This window comes from Antedon mediterranea, chromosome 2 (assembly GCF_964355755.1).
Source record: "Antedon mediterranea chromosome 2, ecAntMedi1.1, whole genome shotgun sequence".
In the NCBI taxonomy this organism is placed as follows: Eukaryota; Metazoa; Echinodermata; class Crinoidea; order Comatulida; family Antedonidae; genus Antedon; species Antedon mediterranea.
The window spans coordinates 629,108-657,066 of NC_092671.1; the positions used below are offsets into that span (position 1 = coordinate 629,108).

The 27,959-nt window shown below is 33.5% G+C and overlaps 1 protein-coding gene across 1 annotated transcript; it reads right to left on the reverse strand.

Annotated features, from left to right (window-relative positions):
- Window positions 1-87: 87 nt before the first annotated feature.
- On the reverse strand, window positions 88-27,883 carry LOC140039965 (TPR and ankyrin repeat-containing protein 1-like). Its single transcript, XM_072085554.1, has 32 exons — window positions 27,510-27,883; window positions 26,686-26,942; window positions 26,301-26,466; window positions 25,157-25,254; window positions 24,733-24,836; window positions 21,465-21,607; window positions 20,712-21,293; window positions 20,305-20,472; window positions 19,382-19,626; window positions 18,573-18,768; window positions 17,503-18,126; window positions 16,998-17,330; window positions 16,562-16,753; window positions 16,171-16,449; window positions 15,855-15,983; window positions 15,143-15,538; window positions 14,780-15,055; window positions 14,220-14,350; window positions 12,167-12,359; window positions 11,908-12,072; window positions 11,542-11,741; window positions 11,246-11,383; window positions 10,879-11,043; window positions 10,302-10,473; window positions 9,895-10,014; window positions 9,555-9,763; window positions 9,000-9,202; window positions 2,195-5,400; window positions 1,829-1,993; window positions 1,477-1,547; window positions 1,011-1,185; window positions 88-768 (listed from the first exon to the last, which is right to left on the reverse strand). Exons 1-32 carry the CDS (start codon window positions 27,577-27,579, stop codon window positions 614-616), a joined length of 9,726 nt encoding a protein of 3,241 aa, XP_071941655.1. The 5' UTR covers window positions 27,580-27,883; the 3' UTR covers window positions 88-613.
- Between the last annotated feature and the right edge of the window lie 76 nt (window positions 27,884-27,959).

Below are 27,959 nucleotides of genomic sequence, written 5' to 3' on the forward strand. Positions count from 1 at the left end.
GATATCATAATTATAACAAATTAAACAAGTTATTATCATAATGTGTTGACAAATATTAATGAACCTTGATTATTAATTAATACATCTAATAGGAAACGTAAAGCATAATAAACCCATTTAATAATAATAAACCCATCTTAAAAGAGTAATGCTGTATGGCTAAATAATTAGGATAAACAAAAACTTATGATATAATGGTTGTTGATGATGGTGTCCATTAATAATACATTAATAACATCGAGGTGGATAATAATATACACAATTCTATTTATGATGGTGTCGATAAAAGTGTTGAAGATGTAGTGGTGATCAAATGAAGTTAATGATGGTGGTGGAACAACGGTTGTTGATGATGGTGATGGTAAAAAGGTTGTTAATAATAGTAAAGTTAATGGTGATGGTGAAACAATGGTTGTTGATGAGAAATTCATGAAAGTGATACAGTTATGTGACGTCTAGGATAATGATAACACAACGATATATGGTGCTGACACAAACTAGTGATATTAAATTTTATTGGTAAAATATGAAGACATTGTAACTAATATAACTAAAAAAAATCTTTAATAAACAATAAAAAGCAATAAAAATAAATTCAATAATAAAATATCTTTCATTTGTTCTTCTTGTTTCCTTTTCTTCTTTGCCTTCCACCTTTTCCTTTTTTCTTCTTTGTAACTTCCAATGTCTGGTGTTGATCTTCATCATCTGCTTCTTCTCTTATCTGTTCTGCAACATTGTCATCATCTTTTGCATTACTCGTTGCACCTACAGAAAATTTCAATATTTGTTTTTTGCCTACTATAATTAATTTAACAATGGAATTTCAGCTGTAATTTTAATTCCTTATTTAGGATTTTATACACATGCTATAGTAGTATATGAAATCTGGCTACATTTTATATTTATTCAAGAATAATAATTATGTCAATTTAAACACTAACACCAGATAGTTCCCTTCATTTTGAGATCACTATCCTGTATGTATGCATCTTTACCATAACACTTACCACTTATCTTAGTATCAGTTGGCTCCCTTCGTTTGGATGTTTCACTAGATAGTTCAATGACATTTGACCTGTACGTATGCATCAAGCTCTGAAGTTCATCAAAGTTTTCCCAGTTGCGTTTATCAATGATTTCCACCATAGTTTTATTAAAACGACTTCGGTCCTCTTTGATCCGCTTTAAAAGGCATTCCGAAAAAAAAAAAATCTTTATACATTAGAAATAGTAAAAAATAAATATGCATTTCAGAACAAGATATACTGTACAATAAGAAATCATAAGTTATAAGAAAGTTTGAAAATGAACTACTTTAATGATAACAGTGGCAAAATGTAACTAGACTTAGACTACTACAATCAAGGTTATGTAATTCAATTTTTTTTGTAATAAACAGTAAACATTAATAAGCAAAATAACTATTTTTAATCTTATTTATTAAGGTGAAGAAATCTAATGAAACCAACTTACATTAATAAAATAATCTAAGTCTTTGTTTGCAATATCTAGACCTTTTTCATGATTCCATTCCTTTTCAGTTACTTTAAAACAAAATAATTTCTTGATATTAAAATGGCAAGTTTGATCAATCTCATAAATATAGGTTGACACTCTATGTTAGTTGGTTCATTGATGAACTGTATGTAAGCAGTAAATGTTAGTGTCAAAATGATGTCATTGAAGTCAAGTGAGGCAAATTCATCAGATTAGTCCATCATCTGAACAGCAACTTAGTCATTAAGTATCAGAAACAAAGATGAGGGATCAGGTAGTCAGCCAAACTGTATGTTAGTCAGCCAGTTAGTATTATGATTGGTATTACCTTCAAATAATGGTACCAACTGAGTGACCATCTTGAGTTTGAATTCGTCCAATGTCTTTTTTCTGTCAATATGTTCAGGCAACAAGACATGCTCTTCCATTTCAGTAGATTTTGTTTCTGTAATGCTAATTTCTCGCTGTATGGTATAGTTTGATGTAGCCTCACCTTAAATATAAATACATGAATTAACTATAGAATCAAAGATTCTCAAGTTAATTTAAGCGAATTAATTCAAATTCTAAATGTAACGAATTATTACTTATGAAATTATGACTGTTGAATAAACACAAGATTAGTTTATTACAGAGTAAAGATTATTACTATTATTGCAATTTCACAAAAACATTCCTTATTATTGCACTGTACCTTCAACGGGGCTGACAGGTCTCAATTCTGTTTCATCAGCTTTTACAGTAAACGTTGTCCGGCATATTCCACATGTTGTTTCATCAACAGACAATTCCTCCTCCATTCTAATAACAAACCAAGGGTTAGATGTCTTCACATCATTCACTGGACGTTTATCTTCATCCATCTCTTTGGCGATTTGTTCCAAGACAAGATCAGCTAACATTCCTTTCTTTAAAAGGATTGACATTATTGTTGAGGTGAACTTTTGTCTGAATGCTAGATTTGATCTTATCTTAGAAATCATGTCAGATTTCTTTTCTAAGTCTTGATGTTCCTCAAACAATTCTTTTTGTTCCTCAAACAATTCTCTTTGTTCAGCATCTTCATCAACATCTTCAATTTTGTCAACAGAATCTTCATCAACATTGTTTCTTGTTTTAACAAAATCGTCATCGACATCTTTGGTTGTTTCAACAGAAACTTCAACATCTTTGTTTGTTTCAACAGAATCTTTATGAACATCTTGTCTTGTAATAACAACTTTTCTAATTATTTTGTCAGAACTTTCTGGAGCTATGATTGGTTTTATATGAATCATGCCCTCAAGACTTCCTAACCGGATCAGCTTGTAATGCTCTGTAACTATTCTTTCAAATTGTAGTTTATGAAATCTATCTGAACTCCAATGGCAGGCCATAAGATACTCATCGTCTCGTTCCATCAACAGCTTTTGAAGTGTCTGTGTTAGGTCTTTTAATGTAGTCATGCGTTTAATGCGGTCCACAGCTCTTGCTAGTCTGGGTGGGTATTGTTCATCAGTCTGAATGTGAATTAATTGGCATCTCAATTTAAATGCAACGTCAAAGTTCAACAAATTGCGAAAGTTACACAACATTACAAGAGCTAAAACAAGGGTTCTTTCAGCTTCTCCAGATTCAATGTCCTGCCTTGACGAAAATGCATCAGAAATAATGTCAAAGCTACGATACTTATCTCCACAGATCATCAGTTCCACAAAATTTCGAACCTGTCCGAGTATTTCACTATCTCTAATGTTCTCAACCAAGCCAACTGACTGATAGCAGGTGTAATATCTAGCACGATTTCTGCACAATTTATCTTGAAACTGGACTTGAGCAAGGTAGCTAGCTGGCAGAAAAACTTCAATCTTGCGATTAACTTTAGCCATTACTGCACATGCAACGGTAAACGCTTGCTCGATTATTGCAACAGTATTTGCAATAGATGGGATTAGAGGGTCATAAGGTCTTTTGGCAATAAACACCAAAAATCTGTTGCAGCTACCAATTGCTTTTAGTGGGTCACCACTGACATTCAAATTAGCTGAATAATCCAACATTCGGCGCATGTTGCTCAATGTACCTTTACCCTTCTCAAACCAAATTCCTAATGGAAGTTTTTTAAGCTTAGTACACTCCTTTTCATCTTCACTCATCCATTGCTTTATGGTGTTTGGGTCTTCCTCGACCAGACGGTGAACATTCAAAGCTTTAAGGTAAACATCTGAGTTACAGTTTCTCATATTAACTGGTACATTATCTCGAAGATGTAAGACCCATGCTTTCATTTCTTGCTTTACCTCATGTTGACGAATTATATACAAGTGTTTCTCAATCACTTGAGTTGCTATACGACGATTGCAGTGAGATGGAAACACAAGATCATATAATTTGGAACAAGGCTGGTGTTTCCATGCAATGATGTTATCTATTAAAATCTGCATATCTTCAGGTCCAATAGTGAGATTTTTCCATTGTTTTGCACAGTGAACCAACTTGATCATTGTCACAAAGCAGTCAACAAGCTGTAAAACATTATCTGCTTGGTAAAAATTGTGTAAATGTTTACATTCTTCTCTAGAACAAGCTCTACCTGTTGCAAAAAATAGACACTGTTGTGTCTTTGCTTCGACATTCAAAAGGTTCTCTTTAACTCTTCTAAACCAGTTTGTTGCTTTAGGCAAACAATGTTTTTGTACAACATTTAAACGAGCCTGTTTGAATTTAGCTTCAGCAAATTGACTTTGAGAATTAGCTCCAAGATCTAAACCATAGAAGTGCTCTGCTGAGTTGACAAGCTGCTGACCTTTTGTACCATCATAGTTGATTAAAATATCAACAAATCTATAAATTTTTGCCAGATTAGGAACGATTTTTCGCGAAAGCAATTCTTCTAGTTGTAGACGTAAGTGAAAGCATTCCATTTGACCTGCATCACTGGAAGCCTGAAGGAAGTGCTTTGCTGCATCACTCAGTAAAAAAATATCATTGTTCAACTCTGCAAGAATAAACTCACAGTCTCCTAGAAGCCTTGGCAAACCTTTACTTATTTTCAATAACTTCAATGATTCTTCTGCATGTTTCTTGACGTCTTCTACCATTACTTTCCTTTTACTTTCATATATCTGACAGCTTGACATTGGAGATTTCTCACAAACTACAGTACTTTCCTCTTTCAAGACATTGACTTCTTTGTCTTCACTATCATTCAAATTTCCTGGAATATTTTCATCAGTAGAACCATCTCCTTCTGGCTTGATAGACTCAACATCATTTTCTATGTTATTTGACTCTGCTGTGATAGACATCTCTGGTGATTGAATCTCTGCAATCTCTTTTGATGGATTATCTGTCGATGGAATCTCTTCTTCAGTTTTTATTTCTACATCATTCTCAGTTGGCTGGTAACTTTCTGTTTCTAAAGTTTCTGTCTCTTTTTTGCTTAAGACCATATCACCATTCTCTTCTTTCTTAAGAAACTCTATGCCAGATTCATGTACAGTGGTTTTCTTAAGAAGGTCCATACCAGATTCATGAACAGCGCTTTTCTTAAGAGGCTTCAAACGGATAATATCAGAATCTTTAATAATTGGCTTTGTCAAATCAAAATTTCTGAGTTGTCTCATCTTCTGTTTTGCTAACTTTAAGTGGCATTCAGCACGGAATTCTAGGTGATCATTATGGCATAGCTCAATGGCTTGTAGAAGATCACCAGAAGCTTTCAAGATTTCAGCAGCCTCTTTCAACCTTCCTTCAGTTTTAAGAATTTCGACGGCATAGGGATGTAAGTTATAACCTTTCAAAAATGTTACTCGATCATCTACATTTGGTAATCTGTTCAAAGCTTCCAACATTTTAGGATAAGCTTTCTGTTGAAGATGTTGTTTAGCTGCACGATGGCAACATATGGCAAAATTATCTCTGAAAAAACAATTTCATATGTTTATTTAACATTTGTTAGTGACAGAATAAAACAAAAAATAACTACAGTAGAATAGAAAATAAGATAATAGGTAAATGTTGCACTGGCCACATTTACATACCTTGGTGGTACACAACCATCAGGGCGGTCATTTACATACCTTGGTGGTACACAACCATCAGGGAGGTCATTTACATACCTTGGTGGTACACAACCATCAGGGAGGTCATTTACATACCTTGGTGGTACACAACTATCAGGGAGGTCATTTACATACCTTGGTGGTACACAACCATCAGGGAGGTCATTTACATACCTTGGTGGTACACAACCATCAGGGAGGTCATTTACATACCTTGGTGGTACACAACCATCAGGGAGGTCATTTACATACCTTGGTGGTACACAACCATCAGGGAGGTCATTTACATACCTTGTGGTACACAACCATCAGGGAGGTCATTTACATACCTTGGTGGTACACAACCATCAGGGAGGTCATTTACATACCTTGGTGGTACACAACCATCAGGGAGGTCATTTACATACCTTGGTGGTACACAACCATCAGGGAAGTCATTTACATACCTTGGTGGTACACAACCATCAAGGAGGTCATTTACATACCTTGGTGGTACACAACCATCAGGGAAGTCATTTACATACCTTGGTGGTACACAACCATCAGGGAGGTCATTTACATACCTTGGTGGTAAACAACCATCAGGGAGGTCATTTACATACCTTGGTGGTACACAACCATCAGGGAGGTCATTTACATACCTAGTCATAGTCATAGTCATATATACTTTATTGTCCATTTAAAAAACAGAAATGTGATTTGAAAACTGGCAAAATACAAAAATATAAAATACAATTTACAAAAACACACACAAAAAGTTAAGAGGCTAAAAATTGTTAAAATTAGATAAAAATTATCGGTTACATTTTACCTTTGTACTCTGGAGTTATATAAGTGTATAGCATTAGGTACAAACGAGCACCTAAACCGTTTTGTTTTGGTATTAAGTGCACGTAGTCTTATGCCAGAATTCATGAGAGCAAATTGTTTGTGAAGAGGATGTGTTTCATCATCAATGATACTTTTTACTTTTTTTAACACATTTTCTTTATACAAGGATTCAACATCAGGTGCTCTCCTACTAGTCTAATTGCTCTATTTCCTATTCGATTAAGTTTAATTTTATCTTTTTGGATTGTATTACCATAAAAACAAACATTACAAAAAAGTATTACGGTACACTGAGAATTACAGAGTTATAAAACAATTTAAGTATAGTTTTGTCAATTTGTAGGTACTTCATTTATCTTAAAATAAACATCCTTTGGTTGGCTTTGCATGTGGCTTTATTTACATTATCTATATATAAATTTACGTAAGGGCAAAATTCGGTAAATCGCGCGTTATTTCTAGAATGTTTACTCGATGGAATATAAAGTTGGTTAGAATCTCGGTACTGATTTTAACCACCTGATGTAACCCTGTTTACTAATTAAATTGAGTTAGATAATTAGTTATTGACAATTAAAACGAATTTAGGTTCAACGATTTGCCCCAAATAGGGGTGTTTTTCGATCGTGGTATACACTGTCTAATGGATGTCCGTCTTGAAAAATACCCACAGACAATAATACGAGGATGCTTCGCATTTTCCTATCTCCTCCTACGATAAATGTTTTTAATGGCTGAAAACCGGTTGAACAGCTCGAGTACAGCATCATAATGTTGAAGACAGGCCGCTTTTCTTTAAAAAATACTATTTTGATAGATTTAATATACGTTTATACAAATGTATTGATTTGCGATGAATGGAACATTCCAATCTCTGTTCCACAAGTGTCTATTCCCTCAGGCGTCGTAAAGGAAAGTACTGTATACTCATAATAGAAATTTGATCCATTTTTTTTCTCAATCTGTGCTGCAGAGGTTGGATATAATTTTTTTAAACTGATAATGAGCTAGCGTTTTCAGTCGCAGTATATTATGTAAAAATCTTTATTATTGCATTTAAACCACCCACATCATCACCCTTCCCTCACTGGCATGAGTAGCGTTGTAAAGCCAGTACAGGATAGGCCTCGGTCCATCACATCCCCTAAACGCAGAACAAAAGTATGAATTGGCTCTAAGAAACAATTGAAAACCATTAGGCCTACTAATTAAGTTGAGTTAGATAATTTAATATTTATTGACGATTAAATCGAATTTATGATTTTCCTCGAATAGAGGTGGTTTTCACAAATTGTTTTACATTATATAAACATACACGTCGTAGTGATGTGTCGTTACATGTACTGTACTATTCCAATCGACTAGGACGGTGATAGTTTCAACAAAGTATTACATAGCAATGTTTTACTGTGTTTAGTGGTATATTATTTGTAAAACATGAAAAAAATTAATATTTCGTTACTAAATGGATAAAGAATATATTTAATATATTTAAAAATTGTTCCTCTTTGCACCCATCCTCTTCGCCATTCCTCACCCCTAATGTTACATACAAAACACAAATTAAGTTTGTTTAAATTTGACTTAAACAATTGGTCTCATTTTGTGACAAGTTTCTCTTTCGGAAGTAATTCTCAGGGTGCTAATTTTAGTTGAGTACATAAATCATTGTCTATTTATTCGTTCCTGTAAACAACATGTATTATTGTACGTACATTTGAAATCGCCAGTTTTTTAACGCTGAAATTATTATGTATTCGAGAACCATCTGTGGGCACGATCTAGATGGTACGCGAGCGAAGCGAGCGTACCATCTAGTTTATCCAATTTAGCTTATTGTCAATTATACAACCCAGATATTTGTACTCATTTACTACTTCAATCTCATTTTCATTTATAATCAGAGGTTCTAAGGGTTCTTTAATTTTCCTAAAATCAATTTGCATTTCTTTTGTTTTCTTTATGTTTAGTTTCAGGTTGTTATTGCAGCACCAGTGATAAAAATCACATCCTAGTTGTCTATAGCTTGTTTCATCATTGCCAGTAATGTATCCAGTGATGACTGTGTCATCTGCATATTTTACTATACAACATTCATTTGAATTGGCTCTGAAACTGCTGGTGAACAGTGAAAACAACATTGGGGAGATAACAGACCCTTGTGGCGTGCCAATGCTAACAGTTCTTTTATCAGATAAAATACCGTTTAGTTTAACATACTGGAACCTTTTTGTTAAGAAATTATATATCCATGAAGTCAATGTGTCGTTTACGTTCATTTCTTTAAGTTTGCGTACTAATGAACCAGGTTCAACGGTATTAAAAGCACTAGAAAAATCTATATACAAACATCTTACATATGATTTAGGCACATCTAAATGTTGGTAAATATTATGTAAGTGGAAGAGCACAGCATCTTCAACACTTACCTTGGTGGTACACAACCATCAGGGAGGTCATTTACATACCTTGGTGGTACACAACCATCAGGGAAGTCATTTACATACCTTGGTGGTACACAACCATCAGGGAGGTCATTTACATACCTTGGTGGTACACAACCATCAGGGAGGTCATTTACATACCTTGGTGGTACACAACCATCAGGGAGGTTTATTTACATACCTTGGTGGTACACAACCATCAGGGAGGTCATTGTTGGCTTTTCTCTGCTCATATCTTTCAACCACATCAGCTGCTTTGTCAAACTCTCTATTTTGTTTTAAAACCTTGACAGCTGTTGCATAGTCACCACGCTTTTCATGACATCGGCTAGCATCACGGTAACTCCCCAATCGGGTCTCAAAGATCTTTGCAGCACCAGCAACCTAATATAAAAAAGAATGCATTTTATGAGTACAAAAAGCAAGATAGTAGAGAAAGAAATAATGATAATAATAAAATAAGGATAGATAATAATTTTCAGATTTCCTTCATGCCCCATGAAGTACTTGCAAAAACATCCTAAACATAAAATATTTGCCACACGTTTTTTCTTGTGCTTCATATTATGCTTCTTTGTACAATGCTAATGTGTTTATTCATCTAAAATCTCAAAATGTAAAGATCTCGAAGGAAATTCGGAAATTATCATGTCTTTTTTCAATAATTTTGTAGTACTGTAGTTTGTGACTTTCTAAGTTAAAATCAATTTATACCAGGGTATAAGTTTGTACTTACATCACCAATCTTTTCAAAGAGCTGAGCAGATAGATCAAATGTCTTGCTGTTGAAGAGGCATCGCGCTGCTTCATTGTGCATTCCACACTGTAAGAAATCATACGCTGCTTGAAGATACCAATCACACATTTTGGAAACATTCACTGATCCTTTCATCTTCTCTGCTTCAGTTACTCGAAGGCTGGCATTTGCTTTCAACACTTTCTCCTCTGAAAATGAAATTAGGACACTACTTCTGTTTTGCTTGTTCATCCAAGAAACAGATTTAGCAAAGGAGTTTTTTTTTATTTTCAAATGTTATCTATCTGTGTTTGTAGGTAAAAGAGTATAGTAGACTTACCATTTCCCGCAGTTCTGTAGCATTTGAGTGCTACTTCCCATAGACTATTATTATAGAAGTAATCGCCTCTCTTCTCCCAGTCCTCTGGTGATGACTTTTCCACAAACATAACATCATGGACTATGAAAAGAAATACATCAACTGAAAATATCTTACTTATTTTAAGATCACGTTTGGCACAAAATGTTTTAATGCAGAGAAACCTTCTGGTGAAGTTTAAAGGTAAAGTGAACAGCTGTATTTCATGAATATACCATGACAGGCCCATTCTAATAATAATCGCATTAGAAAAGAAACATTTTCAGTCTTTTCTTTTTAACAATATTTCAGGACTGTCATTTAGTAGTAGTAGTTATTAAAAAATTAAATTAAATTGTTATATTTTGTGTTTATCATGTTCTATTTACATTGGCTTTGACTTGATAAATCTTCTTTTGCTTCCAGAACTTGAACAAGTTTTCTAACTTTGAAGTATTGAAACATTGGCTTGCGATTGTTAATGTCTTCATCAAAGATCCAAACATTCACACGAGCACGGCTGATGGCGGTATACAAATACTTCAATTCAGAATTCAATACCTGTGTTATAATAAAATGGTTTTTACTTTACAGCCTTACCTGCAATTACACTATATGTCATTAAATGAGGCATTGGTTAACAAATATCTGGGAAGATGTTCAAACTTCCTAATAAGTATCTTTTTTATTTCAATAAAATCAATACACAAAATTCAATGGATAGATTTATTTTATGAGGCACATTTTCTGTGTGAAGATGTGAGTCTTTTATCGCATTTGATTGGAGCACTTATTTATTATTTTAACATGAATATTAATAAAAAGGTTCATCTGGATCTCTGTATACTGTAGTATTTAAATGATTTTTCTTTTGGATCATCCAAAAGAATAATTATTTGAATAACATGCATATTGATGCAAAGTGTATCTAACTTTACTGCTTGGACTTTAGTGATGCTGAATTACCTTGTGTTTATCAGGGTCAAAGGCCAGCTTCCTAGGTTGTTCTGCAGTACAATTCATGACATCAATGTCTAACTCAAACAAATTTGATTCACTGTTGTCATTGTTTGTATTCTGCATTTGTATGTCATTCAGATGTTCGTGCACAACTCTCCACTCATCCTTTGCCTGTAAAAATATAAACCAAAATGATTATTTTTAGATTATAACTTAAATTGATTACTTGAGTCATATGGCAGCAAGTGCACTCTATAATTAAAAAATTCAATATCGTTTATGTTAACAAAGTTTTTGTCCAGTTCACAAAGCCTAAGCATGTGATCTGGAAATATCAGCTTTTTACATTTATAATGATAATCGATTTTCTTACGGGAGAATCTTTAAAAAAGTTGTAGATCATGACATCATCAAACTCCAGACCCTTAGCCTCAACGATTGTAAGACATAATGCAAGGCTCAGCTCTTCTGGTAATTGTTTTTTTGCTTCATCATTGGCTACTAGAATAACCTAAGAAGAAAAAGAATTAAAATTTAACGAGGAATGTCTGAAAAAAAAATCTGATCAAGTAACTATAAACATATCCCTGTGCATGTTAAAGAATGCAGTACACACTTCCAAAATAACAGGGGGAATCCTCTATATTTATGTAATCATCTGGATCTCACCTGATGAGCTCCAAACTCAATTTCAGAAGTCTTTCTTTTGTTTCCACGAAGTATCATAGCAAGGTCACTAGTGCTACAGGAATCCAGTAGTACTGGTTTAGGTCCATCAAATAGACCTTGATCTCGCTTAAGACGATCAAATGAAGTTGGGAAAAAGAAGGATAGTAAATCCACCACACTGGCAGCCAACTCCAGTATTCCTTTAAAATAATAATGAATGAATGAAAATAATGTTACAGATTCAATAACTCTACAGTACTGTAAATGTTGCAGTCATAAAAGTCATGTCATGTCTAGTTGTTAGGGAGCTTTTGATTTGCAGCAACCTTTAAGAAAGAACAAAAAAGAATTTGAGAAAATAATTACCAGCATGCGACCTGTAGTTGTGTGTAAGCTGGTAAACCTTCTTAGGCACAGCAACAGCTGACTGTTTTCCAAGAGCCTTCATAGAATCCTTGGCATAGTGAAACAGAGATTTCAAGTCATCAAAACGGAAAGCAACTCCACGCATGATACTTTGAGCTGTGTCCCCTGCAAACAAAAATCATGGTATACAATTTGCTAATCAGTTGTTTTATCTTGTCTAAGTAGAAATGGTTTTAAAACATAATACAACTAAAAATACCTGTTAGGAAAACAGCGTTTGGATCACTACAGCATCGAATGAGCAAGGCTAGCTCGGCTTGGGTAAAGTCTTGTGTTTCATCAACATAGATCTGATGTATTGCCCAATCAGGTACCTCAACTTCTTGTAGACGTTTGTAGATGTCATACACAACATCGGCCTCATCAAAATAAAAGCGTTGTTTCTTCATATGCTGAAGAAGTACGGTAATGTTAATGAATTTAGTTCTGATTGACAAATGGGTGCTAATGCAAAATTTCAGTTATATATTTTCTAAATATTATTGCACCCAACAGACCTTGATTAAGTACTTAAAATAATTACATGCTCACTAATTGCTAATTTCTACAACATTTTTAGTTGTATGTTTGCTGTGCCTATGTATCTATATTAAAATATTATAATGTATTAGATAAATATATATATAAAGAAAAATAAACCCTATTAAAATAATAAATGAAAACTAGAATTTAATTCGTCACTTTGACGAATTATAGGTGATCATTTTTATCATTTTACTGAAATTAATTTTTTTTAAAACATGCACATACGTTAACATACGATCGGAAAATGTTGATGTATGGCATCCTATTATACGCTTATAGTGCTGAATTGTGCCTATTTTATGCCATATACAATATGTACAGTATATACTGTATATCTATATACAGTGTAGCATACATACTAAATACAGTGCAGAATAGGTGAAAATAACGGGACCCTCCTTTATTCCAAATTTTAAAATGATGACGTCATAAAAATGAAATACGTAGATAGCAATTTTGGAAGGAAATTATTTGAGCAACAACTTATTAATGTGTTGAAGAAATTGGGATACGCATAATATGGATGCGCGCTCTTTTAAATGTCATGAACTATGACGCAAAATATGAAAATACGACTTTTATAATTCAACTGGCCATATGATGACGTCACAACATCAGATGCGCAAAATGTTTACATGAATTCGTATCTACAATTCAACAGCTTCCAGAAAACGTTTTAATCATGAGTATCTCTTTTTATTCTAAGGAGCTATAACATATTGAAATTTACTATAATGATGAAAATAAATGACCCAAGGAATTCATGCTTTTGAACATGATGACGTCATAACAATTTTTAAAATGGTAAATCATTCGAAAGATAATTGATTGACCTAGACAATATCAAAATCAGGTGCAAAATGGAAAACGCATAAATGGATATGCGCTCTATTAAATGCGATAAGCTATGACGAAAGAGACAAAAATCTAATATTTTATATTCGAGTGGCCATACAATGACGTCAAAATGTCCGGTTAGCCATATTGATGCATGATCCGATATCTACAACTCATCATCTTCCAGAATTTGTAATAAAAATAACTTTCACCGTTTAGTTTAGAAAATATGAAAAAAAGGCATAATTTTGACGAATTTTTTAACTTTTTCATCAAAAACACGCGCAAATTCTCAAATTCGACGTGCTCGCATGACGTGATTTAAAGTCGAAATTGTTTAAAAGTTGGTAAAATTACGAGAAAAGGGCTGAAAAAACATAAATAAAGTGATAAAATATGTTTTTAACGCTACATGCGTGCCGCGGAATTTTTGACATGCTTAAAATGACATGAAATGCGTAGAAAATTGATTAGAAATTGATTTTTCATATTTTTAACTTTTAACGCGCGATTTTACGCGCATGAACCTATGTACGCGTGCGTTTTTATTTTCTAACATTTTTACCCTTGACCTGAAGTTTACGTGTAGGGAATTTCATTAATATGTGATAATGAATTATGGAGATATGATTGATAATGCGATTTCACAAAATGGCGTATAAATGACATCACGGATGAGTGATCGCGCTGAAAAGCTTTTTAGGAATAAGTTAAAGTATTAGAAAGACATTGTGAAATTCTTGTGATCATTGCCATTCAACTTTTTGAGATAATTGACACACAAAATCAGTACAGAAAGTAACAAATAATAAGATTTCATACAATAACAATAGGTGATCATTTTATTCTAAATGATCACCTAAAAACACTAAAAACAAATTTTTACATACTTCATAGATTTTAAAGAGTTCAAAAATCTCTTTCCGGTCACCAGTAAAACTTGGTGCCCTCTTTTTGCCCAATTTTTGATAGCCTTCTAGTTCCAGTTTTCCCTTGTCCGAGTGCAATGCTTCTATTGAGCCTACAAAACATTAAGTGTTTTAAGTGCATGCACATGCAACAATCTAATTTCACTTAAGTGTAAAAAAATGGGAAGTTGATTACAATGATAAAACATATGTTGACTATTATCATGCTACAATATAATGGTACAAAATGGGAAGTTAATGTCAATGATACAAATATTTGTTGACCATAATCATGCTTGAGACATGTTTATTGTGGTTCCCACTAGGATGCAAGGCAACACACGTCTTGACGCTAAATCATGTACTGGGAACCGACAACACAACAATACTGCATACATCGCAAGAAATCAAATCAGTTTGATTTCATGCACTGACGCAATGCAAAACATAGGAGAAACATAGTACAGTGCATAGTCAAGTATGCAGAGTGAAGCAGGTCCAACGTTAACATGCAACCAACCACACTTTAAACATTTTTTTACCTTTAATAAAAGACCTGATTTCCATCCAGACCAAAGTTGGATGATAAGGTAAGTTTTTCTTGTTGATTTTAGTCCAAAAGTTATTTTCAAAGATTTCATAAGTTACTTCATGCCGTTGGTCTCGAGTGCCCGTCTTCTTTTGCTGTTTCTCTTCAGCATCAGGATCAAACTCAACCTCTTTCTCCTCTCCATCTTCATCATCGTCATCATCCGATTCATCGTCATCTGATTCATCCTTCATGTCCATCATATCAAGAATAGGCTGTTGTCCATCTCCTAGTAATAAAAGGTTTCATAATTAGTTGAATAAGACATTGTTAACACTAGTGATGTTTTGGATGTTAAAATAACATGAAACAATACCTTCTTGCCATCCGCGTATTTCTTTCTTTAAAGAGCCATCAGGGTTTCGTTCAAAGAACGGCTGACCTGGAAGCGAAGCATCGAGTATCAAGAGAAACTGCCTGGAGTTGAGAAAGTATGGAAACCCTGTACTTGGAGCATCCTGAAAGCGATGAGGGCGCTGTTCATCTTCTGTCTCCAAGTAATGCGTCGCTACATTACATCCATGTGCTAAATCACGGAAATTCTTAAGAACTTCATAACACAAAACTCGATTTTTTGTGATGAATATTTGATTGAGATGATCATAGGGTACTTCAGTGTCACTTTCTTCAGAATCAGTTTCTTGAGATACAGGGTTTGCGACAGCACCTTCTTCTAATTCCTCATCGGATGATGTTATGTCAGTTTCATTTCCTAAATATGGTTAGCAATTAATATTATTTAAAAAATAAAAATAAATGATTAAAATATTGTGTATACCTTCATAAAAGACTTTATGAAATTGAGCAAATCGAATCAATGTTTTGTATGTTTTGTAATATTGCATATTAATTAATCATTACAAAAAGTACTTCTGATCATTTTTCAGCTTTTCTTGCATTTAAAAAAATACCATAAATTCCTACTCAGCATAATGTGCAAATATATAGAAAAAAAACCTGAACTTGTTATTGGCTCCAAACAGAATATACAGTATTGGGGTGTTAACAAATAAGAAGATAATAGTTACCAAATTCGCTAACTTTAGAATGCTGAAAACCAAAGTCACGTGGTATTCGTGGTTCACAATCAATTGACGCCATTTCCCAGTATTTCAGAAAACATGACCAAAGTCGGTAAAGACAGCAAGTTGTTTTTCCTAAAATGAATGAACAGGTTAATATTCAGTTAAATACCTTAAACTTGCATCAGCTAAGGTCATTCATAAATTAGAAGTTACAATTAATGTTTACTATAACTTATTTTCTATCCAAAAAACACATTTTATTCAAATTAAGATACAAAGATTGTTGCTGGAAATGGAGGTTCCATCCAAATTATTTTACCTGTTCCACTACGTCCTAGAAGCAGAAGAGAGCAAGGAGGCTTAGGGTTGATGTGAATTATGGCATGTTCCTTCTCTGTTACACGGAATGGGAAGTCAACTCTTGTACTGGTGTCATGCAAGATGTTGTTTACAAGACTAGAACTAAAACTGTAAAACTTCATTATGTGATATTCTGTCTCCTTTGAGCTTGCTGGTGGGAAGAAATCTTCTTTTTTCATCATTCTTTGTGGAGAATCTTCTGGAAGTATTTCTTGGTACAAATTTGGAATCCTTGTTGCTGATAAAAAAAAAACACAAGGTATTGTTATTAATGGAATACTTACATGTTTGTTTTTTTTAAATAACAATGATACATGAGATGATAAATTTAAAAAAAAAGGAAAATCAACCTTGTCCAGTTTGTTTATTTGGAAGTCCTCTTAATTTTTTCTGGAGGATACATTCATGACCACGATCAATTGATTTCAAAATCACATCAATTGCATGTGACACATTGTCATGATCTGGAACTACATCCCAAACACGGATGACCTCAGCATAAATACGACCTCCAGTGACACCACCAAATTCTTGTTGAGTTTCTATGATGTAAAGTGGACAATTGAACATATACATTATTGAATGATATTTATAATATACACAAGTGAAAGTCAGATAAGTTCGATTTTGTGACACTGTGGTGAAACGTTTGTAATGGGGAAGATAGTTAAAATAGATGTATGCATTGGCACCTGATAGAAGTAGATACAGTGTCTTTTGTCCATGGAAAGAAAGAGAGAACATAGATAGAAAGATTTTATTAAGGTAGCAAAGTTGTTCAGTTACCTGTAAGTCTTGCCTCTGGATTCACACTAAGTTTTGGTGAAAAGGCTATAGCTTGCTGCCACAGGATCCTAGCACCACTGGTCAGTTTGATCTCAAATAGTTGGATGTTTTTAGATTTGTCATGGGTTAGTGCTTTGGAAAGACTTTTAGACCGATCTCCTTCACCAAGCCGTCGTATTTTGTTCACAACAGCTTGTTTGATTTTATTCAAAACATGACGATCTCTTAAGAATTTCCAAACCTTGGCGGTACATTCAACTTCCCAGGTTAAGTTGTCAAACACTGCTGAATCTATTTCTTGTAGATCTCTATCTGTGCCTCTATCAGTTTGGGCTTTGAAATATAAATGAGATTATTGAAATTAAATTAATGTTTTATATTTCAGTAATTTATAAATTTAGTTCAATGTATTACTATTAAAAAAGTTAAAACAAAATTCATTACAGTTACAAATAAAATCTGTCTTTGAATTTTTACTTTAATACTTAAATATAGTTTATCAAACCTTCTTCATCTGGTTGTGTTATATCAGGTGCTTTTTCTTCTTCTGTTCTTTCGTTTTCCATCTCATTCTTTTTTTTTCTTGGTTTTCTTTCAGATTCGACTTCCCTCTTATTTCTTTTTGCTTGCTTAATAACTGGAAGCACATCATCAATCAGTCCAGCTATTTTTCTCTTTAACTCATTTTTATCTAATTTAGTTACAGCATTCTCCTTTTTTTGCTGCTTTGTTTTCTGCTGTGAATCCTGATCAGTTGTCATAAGTGATGATGATGATGATTCTGCAACTTCTACGGTCCTAGTCGACTCTTTGGACTTTGCAGGACCTCTTTTCCCTTTCTTTGGATGATAACGCGCTGCTTCTTCCAGGTATCGGTATCGTCTGTCATGTCTTTTTATTTGTGTGATAGGTATTCTTCCCGATTTGTTCTTCAAATATGGATTCACCTTATTTATAGCCAGAAGCTTGATTGCCTCTAGTGACAAAGCCTCGTCTTTTTCGTTAAGAGCAATATGAAACAGTGTATCATCAGTGCGAGTATTTACATCTGTTGGGTCCAGATATCGATCATCATTCTTGGTCTTGCTATACTTGTCAAAGAGCACCTTGAGAAGATCCATTTTTTTATCTGAAAAACAGTATAGAGACATTATACAAATACTCTCCATATTCAGTCATTCATATTAATTCCTGTGAAATGAACAAAGTGAAAATTATGTTTTAACACTACAGCTAACTCCTATCCAGGAACACCTCTAATAAGGTGACATTTTGTTGGATCCCAAAATACTGTAGATTAGAGTGAAATATAATATCTCTATGGGCTAACAGAGGAAAGTATGAGACAGAGGTCCAATACTGTTGATTAGAGTGAACTATAATATCTCTATGGGCTAACAGAGGAAAGTATGAGACAGAGGTCCAATTTTATGAGGACTAAATTCAATTTCCTGCTCTTGTTTCATACATAACTTGCATAACCTAACCTGTAGCTTAGAAGTATCTATCTATGTGAATGGAATACTAAGTTTAATGTATTATAGTTTTGATACTGAACTGCAAAGATGAAATTACCATAGCATTTCAAACAAAGTCTCAATGCAGCATGTAGAGGACCGTCTCCATCAACTTCAACAAGATCTTCTGCTGCTGCATCTTTCCTTATTAATGCTGTTATTATCGAATAATTATCACCTTTCATCCCTTGTTGTAAACAATATTTGACCGGGGATTGACCTTCACTTGGCAGTCCATTTGGTATTGCTCCATTCTAAATAACATAATTTTGAATATTATAAGATCTATAAAATCTTTTTTTTATAATTTCTATTTTATTCGCATCCAATATCGAGTAACTCACCAATTACAGGATGGACAAAAACTACTTTTTAATTTGTCATGCTTATAAACTAAGTCTTGAAGCTTAGGGAGTGGAGTTGGAAAGTGTCGTGAGTTAAAACAATTGGGATTGGAAGGCAGTTGGTGTACTGTAGTGTGTATTGTATCTTGAAGTTAAGTTAGTAATGAGAAATATACATTTAATATTATTATGTGTAGTCTTAATAATGAAAGTGAAAATGTATTATTCTCAATGATTGTTGATTATGTCTGCTCTCCAGATTGAATAGTATCTTTAGCTCTGTCTACACTATTATTAACTGTCTGCACTACCATATTTGGGCACACCATACTTTTTTTGTCTAACCAGTTTGATAGTGTGAACAGAGCTTTAGAGACCACATTATATTGTACTCTGACAGTGATACTTTTTTAAATTTGTATTTTATTATTCAGACCTACGAAATGTTGATGGAAATTTCAACTTCGTTTTATTATTTTATTCACTGGGCAAAAATATAAATTTCACAAAAAAAGTGATCTACCTCTAAGAGAGCTTTAACAATTTTAATCTTTTCAATTTTCTTATCTGTTGATTTTAGACATTTCATGATTGAAACAGATTTCACGTCACATCCTGTAGCTAAACCACCTTGGCCATACTCAAAATTATTTCCTCCACCTTTTAGTAAAAGGAACATCACTCGCCAACGATTTTCAATCTGAAGATCAAGCATGGTTTTATCCCAAATTGAAGGATTTAAACCACTTTGTACATCTTGTGTAATTTCTGCAAAAAAAGTCATGGTATCATTTAAATTAAATATAATAAATTGGTTCCTTTATTGAGAACGTTTTAACTTTTGCCTTTATATGCTTTTTTTTTAGTCTTAGGGTCAAAGAGAGAAACTCACTAAAAATAATTGTAAACTTAAGTTCTAAATTAATAGGTTGTCAACTTCGTAGCTTATCTTCTTTCTGTGACATGCAAACTCTATAAAAAAGTTGAGCTATTCTAAAAAATATTAACCATGCCTTGTTCAGTGATTTCGAGCTCATGCCTCATGGGCGTCGCTTTCTATGCCCGGCATGTAGAACAAACCGGAAAAGAAATTCGTTTTTTGCCAGTGGCCATCCGACTTTTAAATTCTTGAACTTTGACTCTTGTTATAGTGTATTGTGATATTTTGTAAGATCATTTCAATCCAGACCTTTTTATTTGAATTGCCCCGTGTGGGATGATTAAAGAATTTTGAATTGAATTGAATTCAATCACTTTTACAGTGAGTGATGAATAAAAAAAACACTAGAAAAAAACCATGAAAAACATTTTTCTTGCACAAGAAAACAAAACTATGATTAAAACAACACATAACAATTAACATCTCCTTTTCCATTACTGATAGTCTTTTGTAAATAAAAAAAGAATAGTAGTGTACCTTGTAGAAGTGAATTGGATGTAAAATACCTTTGAAATCAGATGAATCTAATATGTTGATGATTTCTTGTTTGCAGTTTTCAACTTCTTGTTCACCAGGGTTTCTGTCCACCATAACGTTTAAGAACACTTGCAGGGCTTTGCTATACTGTCTTTCTCTTTTTAATTTACAACCTTTTTCAAACCCATTAACTTGTTCTGAAAAAATAACAATCTAAAGGTTCATGCATACACTTTTATATTTAACATATTTAGTTGACTCTTTATATCTATTACTGTTTTATTTATTGTTGATTAAACAGACAAACTTCTATAAAACAAAGTGAACTGCTGCTATTAAAAAACGTACAAAAACAAACATTGCAGTTCTTTTCTAAATGTGGTTTTAGATGCATTCTGTTGCTATAGCAATAGAAATACTCATATATGTTTCATACCCTTTTTGTATGTTTGCTTTTTATATTTTTCTTTGGTTTTCAAATTAGGCTGACTGTTTTGATTTTGTTGCGGTTTTTTTCTTGAATTTTGTTTATCCTGTTTCTTGGAATTTGTAACTTCAGAGTAAGGCCGTCGTTCTCTCTCAGGCATGTCATCAGAAAATTTAGAAAAGCCATAATCAGTATTTGAAGCCGCTGGTGATGAGTAGGGACGCCGGGTCCGTTCTGTAAGAACAGGATTTTCTTCAAACCTTCGTTGCTTTGTCTTTGGTACAACACTCTCAGAACATTTTGGAACTGGTTTTGCTTGATTGGCGACATGTTTAGAATTTTGTTCTTCAGTTCGTACTTTCATAGCCAAGGTCCAATCGTCAATATAATCAGCAGCTGTTTTCCCAGATTTATCCTTGACACACGGATCAACCTTGTTCTTTAAAAGAAAAAGCACTGCTGTCTTTCTCTGCTTTCCACTTCGCTTGGCAGCAAAGTGCAGAAGTGTAGCGCCATCACCGTCTTTGCGGCTTCGTTTCTCTTTAGTTGTTGCATGATCAGAGAATAAATAGTCCAGAAAGTCATAATTAGCTTAAATTAAAACACAAAAATATAAGTTAACAATGCAAGCCTACATTGGATGGAAATAAATAAAAATATTATCTTGCTAAATGGCTCAATTATGAAGTAGCTTCACAAGAACAAGTTCGTAATGTACATTTAATAATCTCACTTTAATTAATTTTTTTTTTTAATCATTACCAATTTCCATGCAATGGTTCAAAGCAACATGAAGGGGCGTGTCTCCATCTTTGATTGACAGTCCTTCCCAATTCGCACCATGTTTCATGAGAACCAACATCAGATCCATTCCATATCTATTCCGATCAGAAGGACCCATACATCTTCAATTTAAATGAAAAAAGAAAAGATCAGGAAAAAAAAACCATACTAAATTATTAGACAAATGAAATATCATACATGCATATCCGGGTTCAAAACGACTCCCAGTTATCATTGTGAATCAAATGTATCACAATGATATATAATAATAGGGATCTTGAACCATCCCCATTCTGCCTTTTCTTTTTTGTTTAAATATTGTTGAGTGTAGAAGAGACATGAACATAAGTGTGTTCAATTCAATTCAATTCAATTCAATTCAATTCAAAGAACATTTATTCACGTCCAAAAGATAAAAGTAACAAAAACAAAATGGCAAGTGATAAAACAAGAAAATGGACGAAGGCAAATCCCAAAAAGATTACAATCTTGTGACGGGATTGCCTTTACATATTTAAATTAAGAGAAGAAAAAAATATAAATAAAGAAAATAAATTAATTAAACAATAAAGAAATACAAAATATATATAAAACCAGTAGATAAAAGTTGGAATAAAAAATAAAAAAAGAAGAACAGAAAAAAGTACAGCTGCATGGCATATAGCGAATATGATGACAAATGAATAATAAAGGTAGCAAGTCACGGAACATGGAAACAACGACCATATCAAACAGATCGATCAGTAATGAGACAAAAGGTAATTTTTAATGTTATTATTGAATGAATGGCGGTTAGCAGCACAGGAAATTGAGGGGGGTAAATTGTTAAACAATAGAGGTCCAGAATATCTAATGCTATGTTGAAAATAATTGGTGTTATGGTTAGGGATATATATGTTATTTCTTGTTCTAGTGTAATATTTATGAACGGTATTATTAGGAGCGAAAAGGTCGTTAAGATGGCAAGGGAGAAGTGAGTGAGTGGTCAAAAAAACAAAGACACCTTGAGGAATGTGACAGTGGATGAGCGCCAGATATAGTCCTGATACCTTTTTTTTGTAGGATAGAGAGTTTAATGATGTTTGTAGGGTAAGTGCTGGCCCAGACAATGTTACCATAGCTCAAATAAGGAAGGATGAGTGTGCAATAAAGGGTCCTGAGAATATTAGTTGGGAGGAAGGAAGAAAGCCTTGAAATGATCCCAAGGTTCTTAGACACTTTGTTCTCAATTTCTTGGATATGGGGTTTCCATGAGAGAGAGTTGTCAATGATAATGCCAAGAAATTTATTATACTTTACAGAGGGGATTTCTTGATTATCAATAACGACTTTAAGTGGGGACACATCAATACCTCTAGTCAACTGCGGGGTTCCGAATAGGATGTAACTATACATTTATTATGATTGAGGGTCAGTTTGTTGGCAATAAAGTACTGGGACAAGGGGATAACGTTGGTATTAAACGTGTCAAAAAGAGTTTGGATATTTTTGTTGGCATGAAAAACTGTAGTGTCATCAGCATATAGAAAAAAATTTAGCAGGTTTGAGGTTCGGTGGATATCATTAATGTAAAGGGTGAACAGAAGAGGGCCAAGTAAGGAGCCCTGGGGAACGCCACAGGTGATAGGGCAAAAATTTGAAATAGAGTTAAAATATTTAGTACATTGGGAGCGGTTAGTGAGATAGCTTTTGAAAACGTTTAAGGCGGGTCCTCGGATTCCATAGTGAGACAATTTAAAAAGAAGAATATTATGATCAATGGTGTCGAAAGCCTTGGAAAGGTCGATGAAAAGTCCGATTCCAAATTGACGATTTTCGAATGCATGAATAATTTTGTTAGTGAGGTCGATCAAAGCCATGGAGGTGTTATGTCCTTTTCTAAAGCCATATTGTCTCTTGAAGAGGATGTTATGTTTGCTGATAAATGAAAATGTTCTATCATAGATAATTCTTTCCAAGGCTTTCGAAAAGATTGACAGGATGGAGATAGGACGATAGTTAGAAAGGTTGGATTTGGGGCCAGATTTGTAAACAGGGGTAACGCGCGCCAGCTTCAACCTGTTCGGAAAAACACCTTTGCAGAGGACAAGATTAAAAATGTGACACAAGGGAAGGGAGATAAGGTTGATAACATGTTTAATGGCTTTAGTATGGAAATCATCAGTACAAGGAGCTTTATTGTTATCGAAGGAGGAGATAATTCTTATGATATCATCTTCTAGGACGGGGGTTAAGAACATTGATTTCGGATTTGGTTGAGGAAGAAATTCTTTGAAAGAAACATTGCTTGGAGGGATTTTGTTAGCAAGGGAGGGTCCGATTTCGACAAAAAAATCATTAAATGCTTTAGAAATAATGACGGGGTCTTTAGTTGGTACTCCGTTACATTGACAGGGGTATTGCCTTTGTGTTGGTTTCGGTTTTTATGGTTCAATAAAGAGTTAATTGATTTCCAGGTTGTCTTAATATCATTTTTTTTGCTTGGTGAAAATATCATGAAAGTGGATTCTTTTGGCAATTTTGATAATGGAGTTAAGTTTATTACGATATCGTTTATATTTGATTTCATTGGCAGGAGAAGGGCGGTGAAGAAATTTTGCATAGAGTTTATGTTTATACTTTATTGATTTTAGCAGTCCGTTTGACATCCAAGATTTAATTTTTTTGTTCTTGTTTGTATTGTTCCTTTTCAGTAACGGGAAGTGTTGGTCATAAAGGGCTTTAAGTGTGTTATCAAAGAGGTCATAAGCAAAGTCAGGATCATTAGAATTAAGGATATCAAACCAAGTTTGATTAGAGACATCATGGTAAAAGTTGTTAAGAGACGTATTGTTAATCTGTCTGAGAGATGGGATCTCTTCATTGTTTGAGCTAGTGGCAAAACTATAAGAGAGGTTTGAAATATTAAAAACAGGGAGATGATCAGAGATATCACTATATAGCAGACCACTTATATGAGAACAATCAAATTGATTTGTAATAATATTATCTAATAATGAGGCTGTGGAATTTGTTATTCGGGATGGTCTGTCGATAAGTGGAAGATAGTGATTGCTAAACAGTGTGTTAATGAATTGACGGGCAGTATTGTCAGATTCATGTTTCAGAATGTCAATGTTAAAGTCTCCAAGAATATAAACATTTTTATTTTCTTTTGTTAAATTGGAAAGGACAATGTCAAGTTCAATTAAGAATTGATTTGGGTCAGAGGAGGGGGGTCCTCTTATTTATTGGTTTAATTACCCACCTTATGAGAGGACGAAGATTTACAGATGAAGCATCACATTCAGTTGCCATGCCGACACCTCTTGGAAGGTAAGGCTCACCTTTGAGAAACACACGATGTAAAACCTTGGAGAAAAAAACACAATCATTATATTCTGCAAAAGCCTCGTTTTTTATGATTTTCAATAATATTAATTCAGGCTTAATAGCTCATTATGCAAAAGCCTCAATGCACTTAACAGTAAAAATAAAATGCCAGTCAAAAAAGATTCAAAGTTTTCAAAGCTGACTTAAAATAAGTAAAGCAATTGAAGAAAACAGAAAAACCTTGTCCATGGATGCAATAAGCGAGAGTAGAGACTCGGAGACCTCTCATATGGATGAAGAAGTTGCGAAATAAAACAAATCAAAAGAGATATAACTTTAATAATATTTTTCCACTTTACCTTGGTTAATCTTTGTTTAGCTAACTGTGAAACAACTTTTGACCAAACCGTGGGTGGCGCTGTACAGCGAAAACAGAGTTCTTGAACTTTTGGCATGTCTGCAATGCAAGTGTAATATCACATGATTAATTATTACGAGTGTTGCTGGCAAAAGAGAATTACTGTTATGGCAGGGTGAGGAAATAAAGTAGTACTCCACACCAACTATTGCAAACAAAAACATACAGATTTTCAGATTCTCTTCAGGTTTTAATCAACAGATTATTTAGAATATTGTTATCTGTAGACACCTGTATAGCCCTATTAATGATATCTTAAGTACTCTTGGATGGAGTAGACTTACAGAAAAATGGAATGAAAATATTCTTATAATGCTATTTTTAAATAGCATTATAAGAATATTAAAAGAAATAGCTCCAAGATACTTAACCATATTATTTCAATTTACTGTAAATAACCATAATAAATGCACTAGCTCCCAAAGTAATAATGACTTATCAGTTATGTTATGCATGCGTCACTTGCATGTGACAAGAAAAATGGAGAACATGACCTTTGTTTTTAATTTTAATAATACAAGAGAATATACATACTATATGCCTTATTATAGTCAACTTGTATATACTGAAATAATTTGTACTGCAAACTGAAACAAAAGTGGGACGAGCCCTTAAAAGACAAAAAAAATCTATTCCGTTATGGAATAACTCTCAGGGTAAAAGAAATTTTGTTTATAGATCAACAAAACTATGGAATTCTCTACCAAATAACATAAAATCAGAACTCCATAATATGTCTTTGGCAACTTTTAAATCTTCACTATAGAAAACATATATGTATTAACCTTTTTGCCTTCACAATTGTAAATAGTTTTATATCTCTTTTCTTTCTTTTTGTTTTTGTTTTATATTTTATTTTTGTTATAGTATATGTTTATTGAACCACTTTGGAAATCAGTAAATTTGTATTGAAAGTGTATTTCAGTTTAAAGAAAGAACAAATAAATAAATAAATACATTATCATGCTTGAATCGCTGTTTTTCTTTCCAGATAAACTTGATAAAATAGAAGGCCTACTAGAAGGGAGCTGTGTCTGCAAAAATTAAAAACCTAAACCAGAAATGCACAATGATCATCAGATTACCTTTGAGACTCTCCCATAATATTGCAATTTCTCTCATAAAGTCAGCCCTGTCTTTAACAGCATCATCATCAAATCCTCTGATGCTACTATACCCATCTACCAAAGACTGGAGCGCTTGCATGAGTTTATTCATTTCCTTAAATGCTACAAACACTCTCCAATAACCCTGCAAAAAATATACTAAATAGGGTAAAGAAGATGATTTCTTCCAGGGATATTACTAGTTAAAATTCTTTTATGACTGTGAAAACAACTTTGACAATTAGCCAAATTAACCTTAATTTAATTACATATTAAATTGATTTAAATTCAATGAATTTATTTTTCAATTTGTACACTTTTGATGATTAACTTTTACTAAGATGAAATGTATGTAAAAAATTACCTTTATCCATGTTTTGTCCATGTCCAAACACATCATGCCATCATTAAGTGCCTCTTTAAGTCTGCCAAGTTTAGAAAACGCCAATGACCGGTTGCTTAAGACCTTAGCAACATCTCTTGTGGTAAGCCCTACTTCTATAACTTGTGTAATCTCTAGTGCTTGTGAGTAGCATTGAATGGCATAATCATAGTGGCCATGTTTATTTGCTTCATTTCCAGTTTCTTTATGAGCATTAAACTGGTCTACATAATGCACATCTATTAAGAAATTAAATTAAAAAAACAAGAAATATAATAGTAAGAGTACTGACATCAACCATTGGGCATACAAGTTAATTCTTCCATTGTACAATTTGAAAATAGAGCGCTAACGTAAACTAGCCAATATTCCTAAAAAAGCAATTCTTTTCTTACTAGAAATGAAAGTTTTTTAAAACTTAAAAGTCATTCAGTCGTAGTTAAGGAAAGAAATAAACATCGCGTTTGAAATTGGTTGTATTTTAGTTTTGTCTCAATAAAATAAACTTTAGTATTGAGTACAAGCAGGATTATCTCACCATTGTCTTTACTAATATATTGCCTAGAGTATATAGTAGAATAATATTTTTAGGAAGTACGTTGTTTGGGCCAAATAAATTTGATCCAATTAAAATGCAACCAAAACAAAAGCATAGCTAAAGCAGTAGCACTACTGCTGGGTATGTAAAATACCATGGAGTTACTCCATGAAAATACCAGAAGTTGATTCAATCACAACTGACAAAATATCATAATATTCAATATTCATTCATTTTTTAATTGTAAAACCCAATAGGACCTACTTACTCAAATGAAAATATTCTTGTTGTTGTTGATAAGTGTAATTATATGATGGATGCCCTCGTCGCCCTGCCATCACTCCGCCCAACGATGACGATGATGATGTTGTGCAGATGTGGGTTCAAGCTTCCGTCCCAACAAAAAGGCTACTAGAAAGTAGTCTAGTTGGGCCTAGCTAGTCTGAGGAGAGAGCCTAGTCAGACTGTCGTCGTGCTTTTCAGTAGGCTTAAAATCATTATTGACGATATATCAATACTGTATTATTACCATTATACAACCACGTAACTAATACTTATATACCTACGTATCAGATTACAGTAAATATACAAAAATACAGTATCTTTCGCCAGTATTTTAGGTACATGAACTACTTGTATTGTTGTTTTCTCCGTTCATTGTCGAAAGTCGGGAATTCCCGATTTCTAAACAATCCGAGGTCAAGCTGGTGGTGTCACA

Excerpts from the sequence above, each read along its gene's own strand:
- LOC140039965 (XM_072085554.1), bottom strand. The coding sequence starts at position 27,579 with ATGGCAGGGCGACGAGGGCATCCATCATATAATTACACTTATCAACAA. Across the intron at positions 21,294-21,464 it reads GAACCATTGCATGGAAATTG|CTAATTATGACTTTCTGGAC; the intron begins GTAATGATTAAA and ends TTTTAATTTAAG. Across the intron at positions 18,127-18,572 it reads ACTTTGTTTGAAATGCTATG|ATAAAAAAATGGATCTTCTC; the intron begins GTAATTTCATCT and ends ACTGTTTTTCAG.